The following is a 9,931-nucleotide window of genomic DNA, read 5'->3' on the forward strand; positions in this document are numbered from 1 at the left end:
TCCCCAGGCGCCACAGCAATATGGCTGCCCACTGCTCCGGGTGTGTGTTCACTACTGTGTGTGTGCACTTGGATGGGTTAAATGCAGAGCACAAATTCAGAGTATATTGGCGTTTCACAATTCACAAATATTGGCGTTTCATATTTTAGACATTTGGGACAGACCCCTGATTACTTCTCTGATTAAAGATGTTTCTCGCAGTCCTTGAATTTGCTAAATTAAATCCAACAAGTATTTAAAACAGATTTTATGCAATGTGCATGCTTAAAATGTACATTAAAAATTAATATTTGATTCTGGTTCGCCCCAGAGCCACGCTAGTCCTTGTCTGATGGGCTCTGGGGAAGCATAGCCCAACATAACACAACACCGCCCCTTACCGGACCACAGCAACACAACAGCGCATCTGAATTCTGATCTCTGACTGCCCTCTGTAGAACCAGCTCGGTCTAGCACGGATTGTGCAGACGCTAAACGCTATTGAAACAGGCTATTATTCCAGCCTTTCAGATTCTGCATTAACCAGAGATTTATATACAAAACCAAGCAGCTATATAGCAATCCTGACTCACAATGAAGAGGTTTGATTTTTAAGTGCACCACTCAAGGGAACGCGTGAGGTTATTTTTCAAAGCGCACGTCAGATTGAGTTCATTAGGCAACAGGAGAGGTGAAAATGAATGAAGATCAACACGCCATCGCGTAGAGACCAGGTGAAGAGACATTTTTACAGTAAGTATCAATCTCCCAGTCACCTGCAGCTGTCTGTGACGGATTATTTTTGCACGCTGCTCTCAATAACCCCCTCTTGGATGAGATTGATAATGCATTATATCCACATAATATTCGCTTATTGGTGCATTTAGCTTGAATTGCATTGGCTGCGCTCTAATGTATTTCATATCTTGAATGCAATGTTTTAAATGAGAAGCAGCAGTAGCCTAAAGCCTGCCTCCATCGACAGTACGGTGGTACTGGCTGCTGTAGTTTTTCGCGGTGTCTCTCTCTCTGTAATTTTTTTTTTTTTTTTTTTTTTTAAGGAACAGCAGAGGCTCAGCACACAAGGACGGAATAGGAATAAGACCAGGAACTGCTCCTTATTCGCGCCTGTCAGAGGACAGATATATTTCGTACATGACGTATTTGTAGAGAACAAACAGGTAAATATTGGCACGAGATATTGAGTTGATAAGCGCGCGATGCATGCATGCGAATACGGCTCGAGCGCACTGTGCGCGACGCGCGCGACGAAACGACAGCGTTCGCGTTATAAAATTCGAAGCTGAACGCGGCTCGCTTGCAGATGCGTTGATTACAGCAACAACGCTCCAGTTGTGTCGCGTCGCGTTGAAACGCATCACTCGCTTGCGATGTTTTACTGTGTAAATGCAACGAGGTAAAAACAAAATGGGGGTGAGTGGATGTGGGAGGAGAGGGCTTAAAAAAAACAAGATTATGAATTTGTGCACGACCGAATGTGTTTGGAATACAAACATGTCCGTGTTTTGTATGCGTTTAATGGAGAAGCAGTGAAGTTAAGGCGAGGCCTTTGATCGTACGCTTTGAATCGCGGATTTGGCGATGGCCTTTTGATCACGTACCGCATCCTGACTGAATATAATGGGGTTAATGTGCTGTTGCTGGCAGGAGGAGGGTCTTTTGTCACATATTTGTGGCGAAACTTTTTATCGCGCTCCGTGTTTATGAATGTCCGCGGTTTATCTTAAAACAAGCGCTGCGCCTTTAATTCTTGACGGCAGTGCGGGGTCACTGCTTCGCATTCAGACCCCGGGTCATGTTTGTGTAGTTAGGCGAAATAGTGTGGGTTTTCATGCCTTCTTTTAGTCAAATAAATAAATAACTTGTGTAATGGTCAACATAAATAAATACCTTATAGCGTGCAGTGCTTATAAAATGAATACATCTCATGAAATATGTGAAGAACGTGTCCTGTCCTGGTCACATTTCATCCATCAAAAAATAAAAGAAATAACTTGTTTTTTATTATTATTATTGACCACCAAGATGCACATTATCCTGCTAATTACATGGCTATTTACCAAATAAATATGACATAAAATACTGATTGGACAGTGAGAGAAACACAGAAACTGTATTTATTTATAAAAAAAACCTTACCTGTTTGTTGCTGTTAACTGGGACTTTTAACTTTTTTATTTAACTTTTACCTGGGGCAGTTTTAACCATTCAAAAAAAAAAAAGTTACCATACAATTATAATTAATATATGAATATAATAATAATGGCCCTTTTTTACATTTGCGGGTTTCTCAGCAGCGGAATCCTCAAAGTTGGGTTAACTTCAAGAGCAGTACCACAAATATATATTTTGCATTCCCATTTGCTCAAATAGCAAAAGAAGAGCTCCATCATAGAGTGAATGACTTTCAAAAAAAAAAAAAAAAAAAACTGTTTTTTAAACTAGTTTTTTAAGCTAATGAACCGGAAGTCTCACCCATAGGCTTAAGTTACTTCCGCCTTAAAGAAAAAGGTGGATAGACGCTTCATTAGAAACACCCTCGCATTAGCGTTAGCTATTTTTTTATTTTTTGTAATTTGATGCAAAGGTGATATAATACAAACTATAGTGTTATAAATGTACATACATATTTTTTAAATTCAAAATAGACAAAACTTTCGAAGATTTACGATGCTGATGACAGTTAAACGCGTCATCACAGTCCATAATAAAGCAAGGTACAAAATACTTTTCATTATCAGCACAGAGTCTTCTTTAAAAGGCTTTGTGATCGGCTACAGCAGGCATACGCAAAATGTTTGCGTCAAAACTAAAGTATACTTTAAACTTAATTACCCATTTTTATTCACAAGATGGCGTCTGAAGTTACTCTCTTGAGAAAGTACTCAGTTTGAATAAGTAATTACTTTGTGATGCTAAAATTCTAAATAGATGCTAAATAGTACATAAGTGTAATCTGGTGTCATTATTATAATCAGTTCTTCTGGTGTTATTATCACGTGACCTATCTTGCTGGGAGTAGTAGGTTATCCGGGTATTTTTGTCTACTCTTCATACTTCATTTGTTATTGCCTACTATGTAGTAGGGAAGTATGCGATTTCGGATGCAGCCCAGTTGTTTTTTTACTAAGCGCTGCACTAATTTTACAGACATGCTAATTTTCTTTGGATATTGAAACAACCAGGATAGGACAAAGCCCTCAGGATTTAGTTTTAATATATAATACAACATACTGTACAACAAATATTAACATTTTGAAGATGTGTAGGCCTAAATATTTCATCTTCTCCACTTTCCCACAACACTGCATATCTGCAGCTTTGAAGTTTGTGTTTTGATTTTAGCCAAGTGATCAATATGTGACGTTTAGATTTTGGTTATGCATCTCGTTATGCAAATTTGCAAATCTGAGTTGACCAAATTTGAAGTTTTTGTGTGTCGTCAAGTCTAAATTGTGGCCAAAAAGCTGTAACTTTTTAATGTGCCTTCGTATTAGCTTTGTTCTTGTGCTAATTTAGTCATTAACATGGATAAGAGCGTGTCTGTGATTATCATCTGTTGAAGCAGACGGAGACTGTTGAGTTTGCATTCAGAGATGTTAAAGAATTAATCATTTTGTCTCGATTCTTCTGTAGGTACTCCATCCAGTGGCACTGTGAGTCAAGAGGAGGTGGGTCACACGACTGATGTTTTGATTGTTGGATAGTTACCTTGATCAAAAGATGACGATGGAAGAAACATTTGATTTTTCTCCACAGAAAAGGCAGGATGTCAGCCAGAGGAGGAAAGAAAAAGATCACCAAGCTGTCTCGTTCTGCCCGGGCAGGAGTCATTTTTCCTGTCGGGAGGATGATGCGTTACTTACGCACAGGAACCCATAAGTATCGCATTGGCATGGGCGCCCCCGTCTACATGGCAGCTGTCATTGAGTACTTAGCAGGTGGGATCCAGATTCTCCTTTGTTGTGGAATGAAATAATGTTTTACCAAAAAATCTATTGTCATTATGCAATCGTTTAACTAGATTACTGTTTTGAGAGTCTTGTGAGAGTCTCTTTGCACTGATGTTTTTGTAGCTGAGATCTTGGAGTTGGCTGGAAACGCAGCAAGAGACAACAAGAAGGGGAGAATCACTCCAAGACACATCAAGCTGGCTGTGGCCAATGATGAAGAACTCAACCAGGTAATGAATTACATGTTAAATAGACTGAGGTCGGGTCGGGTTAATGTTTAGCACACTCTTTGTGTCCAAAAACAACTTGCAGTGCGCTTTTGTTTGTTTTTTTGCTGAAGGCTACTATGGCACCTTTGCTTGAGTAGTCCACTTTTATACTAGTTAGGCTACACAGCCTTATTTTATCCACTACTGGCCAAAAGTTTTGAATATTTTTTTTTTTAATGTTTTTGAAAGGTCTCTTATGCTCACCAAAGCTGCATTTATTTGATCAAAAATACAGTAAAAAAAAAAAGTAATATTGTGAAATATTATTGTTTAAAACTAGAGATGCACCAATGTATCGGCCGATAAAAGAAATTTACTTCAAAATCAGCCGGTGATCAGGGCCGATTATATCCTGTCAATCAAAAGGCGGCGGAAAAACGTGTCAGACTGCAACTCATACTGTGAGGGAAGAAAATCTGTTGAATTTAGGGCTGTCAAAATTAACGGGACAATAAGGCATTAACAGTTAAAAAAGCAACATTAAAGCAGGCTCTGTTTCACCAGATGAATCACCCGAAGTTCAAGTCAGTATTGCCAGATCCGCAGTTTCTCTCCACCAAACATTTGTACCATGCCTCGCATCCATCCAATCACAAAGAGCTCTGTTTTCTTACTTCTGATAAGAAACAAACTCTCAGCTTTCAAATCCTGTACATTCTAACGAAATACAAACAATGAATGCCGTTTTGACGCTTTTAAATGTGACGTGACTGATCGCTATTGCACCTCAGATCAAGTTCAAGTCTCTTCCAGTTTAATAAGTTATAGCGCAAAATACACATGTACAGAAGATGTTGCAGTATGGCTTACCAAAATGTATCATGTCTGTCTAATGTAATCGCTCAATCAGTGTTTCAACCGCTGAAAGATGCCAATAAAACAAACTGTGAACAGTATGTCACTTAACGTGACGTTTACCTCAGCGAAGTTATTCCACTGTTCACAGTTCATTAGTTAGCTATACAATAACACTGTTTTTTTTACTTGTAATTATACACTCAAGGCTACTTTATTAGGTACACCTGTTCAATTGCTTTGTAACACAAATTGCTAATCAGCCAATCACATGGCAGTAACTCTAGCTGAAGTTCAAACCGAGCATCAGAATGGGGAAGAAAGGGGATTTAAGTGACTTTGAACGTGAAATGGTTCTTGGTGCCAGACGGGCTGGTCTAAGTATTTCAAAAACTGCTGATCTACTGGGATTTTCACACACAACCATCTCTAGGGTTTACAGAGAATGGTCCGAAAAAGAGAAAATATCCAGTGAGCGGCAGTTGTGGGGACGAAAATGCCTTGTTGATGTCAGAGGAGAATGGGCAGACTGGTTAGAGATGATAGAAAGGCAACAGTAACTCAAATAGGCAAAAGGGGGTCCCACCTGGTACTAGCAAGGTGTACCTAATAAAGTGGCCAGTGAGTATATATGTATGTTTGAATAAATCTGGTATTATGGTATTTATGAATAAAAAAGGAACGTTTATGGTAATAAAAGTGGTTAACATTCAACCTGTTGTTTTTTCATCAGTATTATTTGTGATTTGAATTTTGTGAACGGGAGTTCCTCTCTTGCTGTGCTATAAGCTGGGCTTCGGACACTTTCACTTTCGAATTTGAATTCACGACCTTGTCACTTTTTACAAGAAAAGATGGTTGTCTGTTTTGCTTGCATCTATTCACTGTTTAAAACTAAAACAAATGGTTGAAATATTCATTGTTATTCTTATTACAAACTAACTTATATAATGTAATTAACATAAAGGAATAAGAGGAGGCATGGCATAGGCTACACCGAACGTTTAGCAAACACTGAGGAATCAAATAAATAAAGAACGTTTAAAGAAAGCCTCCATAGCTTAACGTGAGATAAACAGCAAAGACAAAACCAACATGTTCACCTTCTCTGGTTTAAGAAGCAGTCTCTTATTTTACTTTCGCTGGAAAACCAAATCATCTGTCCCGTCCGCCATCGTTTCCTCGGTATTCGCGTCATTTTTGCAGCTCGTGCTGACGCGGCGAGTATTAATCAGGCTCCGCTCCTAAAGAACTCGCATTGAAAGCGCCTCTCTCACTCTCTTCACGTGATCAGAAATCTTAAGGCCAAAGTATACTTTGGCCGTCCGTGTCCGTGCACTGTCTGCATTACGTCATTTTCATCATCAGGAGGGCTCGCGTACAACAGCTCACAGGCGAGGTGTATGCTGACAGAGCGCAAGTCAAGTAGGTGGTACTGTGCATGTGTTGAGCTCGTCTGTCCGCACTAAGCATAACTATCGGTATCGGCCGATATCATTCTGAATAATCGGCTATCGTATCAGCAGAGAAATACATTATCGGTGCATCTCTAGTTAAATCTGTTTTCTATTTTAATCATTTGAAAATTTAGATTTACTTGAGCAGCAAATCAACATATTAGAATGATTTCTGAAGGATCATGTGACACTGAAGACTGGGCATTGCAGCTTTGCATCATAGGAAAAAAATACATTTTAAAATAAATTCAAATAGAAAACTAAATACAGCTTTGGAAAGCACGAGGCTTCTTTTCATAACATTAAAAAATATGAATTATTCCAGTTTTTTGACTGGTAGTGTAGCTCCGTTAAATGTTTTAGGATCTACATTTTGACAATTGTAGTCCTTGTTTTTCTATATTGTTGAATAGTTGCTCAGAGGGGTGACCATATCAAATGGTGGCGTTCTGCCTCGCATCCATCCTGAGCTGCTCTCCAAGAAGAGAGGAGGCAGGGTGAAGGTGGAGACTCAGGTGACCGTTCCAGAGAAGAGGGTGAACCGGAAACCCATCAAGAAACCCAGCAAAAAGAGCAAAGGAAAACCAGGCCGCAAACCCAAAGTGCGTGCAGTGTCATACATATGTTGCTCTGGTACCATGTTTGTCTGTGAGAATACTAAAAATGTTTCTTTCATGCAGAAAAGCACAGAGAATGACAAAGAGGCAGATGCCAACACAACAGTGGAAGACGGACCAGGAGAGGGATTTACTATTCTCTCTGCGAAAAGCTTGTTCCTTGGACAAAAGGTGGAAATAGCTGTGCTTATCACACATTACCAAGAATTCGTAAAATATAAAGTTTATATACCTTCGAATGCAAGGAACATTTAATAATTTACCTACATATATTTTTCATTTTTACAGTCCTGGGTTAAACAAATGAACAGTTTAATCAGGTTTTTGATTCATTGCGACTGACATTCTGAACAGAATCACTGAAACAAATAGAACTTGTGGTCGATGCCATTATCGTAGACAGCAGGGTGGTCGTTGGCAAATATAAAGCTGATATATATGATCATATAATGCTTATTTTACATAGTATTGATTAAAACTCATTAAAAATAAATATGTAAATTTGATTTAAAAAACCTGTAACAGCAGAATATGATGTCACCCTAGGGCTTCAGTATACAAAACTTGAGAAATTATAATTAATTATAATTTTAATTTATTCTAAAAATGTGTAAGTACACCATCTACTCCACTTTACAACAATTTGTTTATTTTACATAATATTTACTAAAAATATGAAAATGAATTAGAAAAATTATTTGAATTTGATTTGAGAAAATCTGTAAAATAAACATTCATACAGTTATACCGAATCATTTTACAGAATCTTTAAATGACTACAATAAATAAAACGAGGGACAGGATTCTCAGCGCCATCAAAGTATATGATATTAGCCTTGGCAACCCCTAAATGGAATCAACTGAAATTCAAATTTGCCATGCAAGTCACCCCTCAAAATCATCATAATATTTACAGTTTGGATGAATTTTATATCGGCAGTAAAATCATGTATTGTGAATATATATTTCTGCTGATTTTTATGGTAGCAGTGCTAATACACTGGTGATTTCAAACTTAATGCAATAATGAGTTAACTGTGGTTTGTTTATCAGCTGTCCCTTACAGAGAGTGAAATCAGCAAGATCGGCACGATCAAAGTGGAGGGTATCATCAATCCCACAAACGCAGACATTGATCTGAAAGAGGGAATCGGTCAGTGCATTACACTGTTAGCTACTATTAATATGTCAATTACATTTGCTAGATGGTAAAATGCTAGATTTGTGCAGCAAGTGTCAGTTTGCCTGTATATTGAAATATGTGGCAAAAGCTAATGTATTTTTGTGCTGTGACACAGGTAACGCTCTGGAGAAAGCAGGAGGAAAAGATTTCCTAGAGACTGTCAAGGAGCTGAGAAAAAGCCAGGGTCCTTTGGAGGTTGCATCAGGTTGAAGTCTCACACATTTCTTGACACAAGCAGACTTGAATTAGTGTGTGTGCTCTAGCAATGTTCAAAGGGGCAGGAAATGACCTTATTAAATATTTTAATATAGAAAAAAAGTACAGCCGTCATGGAAACCTAGTGATACCAGGGATTTTTAGGATCATTTACGTGCCTGGAAAAGTCAAGGAATTGAGCGAAATCTTCAGTAGTAATTGAAGATTTTTATAACTTGGAGACATTTGTACACTAAGATGTGTGCTACAAAGATTGTTACCTGACATACCATGGAAAATCAGCCCAAAACAAGGACTCATTTCCCTCAGACCTTTGATTCTTTGATCAAAAATTGTGGAAGCTTTAAAAGTAAAAAAGAAAGCGGGAAGAAATCCCCTGTAGATCCTGAAGTAAGACGTTTCTGTGTTGCTGCTGTTGTGACTGGAGCGTTTCTTATTCCCTCTGCTCTGCAGTGGCTGTGAGTCAAGCCAATGGGATGGCAGCACGTTTCATCATCCATTGTCACGTTCCTCAGTGGGGTTCAGAGAAGTGCGAAGATCAGCTCGAGAAAACAGTCAAGAACTGTCTGTCTGCTGCCGAGGAGAAGAAGCTGAAGTCGGTGGCCTTCCCTTCGCTACCCGCCGGACGGTGAGCATCACAATCGTGGATAGTGAACTAGATTTGAAGTTCATACACTGCATGGCTGTTTCGATGCAAATGTGGCGAGAAATAGTTCCTAGAAACCAGAAATCATCTCACCTCTTTGATTTTTGTTCCCTCAGAAATGGTTTCCCAAAGCAGACAGCAGCCCAGCTAATACTGAAGGCCATTTCGAACCATTTTGTCTCAGCAACCACCTCCTCCCTGAAGAACATTTACTTTGTTCTGTTTGACAGCGAGAGCATTGGGATATACCTGCAGGAGATGGCAAAGATGGACGCCAAGTGATGTTGAGTCGTGGGTTTGATTTCTTTTGAAAGTGTAACGCCTCGATGCAGCTCTGTTGTAGCTTTGCTTTGACTGGTTTTATCGGCCTCGCCGTCATGGGAAGGTGAAACCAGTTGAACCTGAGCTTTAGCGGAGAGTGCATCCTGGCTAGTAGGAGCGTACTAAGTGGAGTGTAGTGCAGCTTGGTGAAAGATGTTGTAGGTATATGTTTTTGACAACAGATTATTTGAAGGTGTTTAAACAAGGATATTTGTGAGTGATGTACTGTACACATTTATGTTTCACTGTTCTCCTTTAAAGAAAATGCATTCATTTAGACTAGATCAACTTAATCTTCATTGTTTGCCATTTTTATCCTTAGAATGACCTTGTTTTTACATTCCATGTTCAGAGTTGAACTTCTGACTGTTGTTTTTGGCTAGATATGTGTGGTTTCTGACCGTTTTGGGTTATCAAAAAAAAAAAAAAAGTGTTTCTTGTTCTGCTTTGAAATAAAAAAATGTTTTACACCAC

At 38.8% G+C, this 9,931-nt stretch overlaps 1 protein-coding gene across 6 annotated transcripts; it reads left to right on the plus strand.

The window, feature by feature from the left end:
- Positions 1–394: 394 nt before the first annotated feature.
- On the plus strand, positions 395–9,931 carry LOC306882631 (core histone macro-H2A.2-like). Of its 6 annotated transcripts, none has more exons than XM_079437414.1 (11): positions 395–732; positions 1,041–1,160; positions 3,637–3,671; positions 3,760–3,941; positions 4,077–4,183; positions 6,888–7,076; positions 7,155–7,262; positions 8,145–8,244; positions 8,390–8,479; positions 8,944–9,118; positions 9,253–9,931. In XM_079437414.1, the coding sequence occupies exons 4-11, from the start codon at positions 3,770–3,772 to the stop codon at positions 9,416–9,418; spliced, it is 1,107 nt and encodes a 368-aa protein (XP_079293540.1). In that variant the 5' UTR covers positions 395–732; positions 1,041–1,160; positions 3,637–3,671; positions 3,760–3,769; the 3' UTR covers positions 9,419–9,931. The 6 variants fall into 6 exon arrangements, with proteins under 6 accessions (XP_079293540.1, XP_079293541.1, XP_079293544.1 ...); XM_079437415.1 differs by having other exon boundaries at positions 403–713; XM_079437418.1 differs by lacking the exon at positions 1,041–1,160 and having other exon boundaries at positions 420–732.

The sequence above is a fragment of the Barbus barbus genome (genome assembly GCF_936440315.1).
Source record: "Barbus barbus genome assembly, chromosome: 16".
In the NCBI taxonomy this organism is placed as follows: Eukaryota; Metazoa; Chordata; class Actinopteri; order Cypriniformes; family Cyprinidae; genus Barbus; species Barbus barbus.

Coding starts and splice junctions, on each gene's coding strand:
- LOC306882631 (XM_079437414.1), top strand. CDS start 3,770: ATGTCAGCCAGAGGAGGAAAGAAAAAGATCACCAAGCTGTCTCGTTCT. Junction 7,263..8,144: donor GCTTGTTCCTTGGACAAAAG/GTGGAAATAGCT, acceptor TTTGTTTATCAG/CTGTCCCTTACAGAGAGTGA. Junction 9,119..9,252: donor CCTTCGCTACCCGCCGGACG/GTGAGCATCACA, acceptor TTGTTCCCTCAG/AAATGGTTTCCCAAAGCAGA.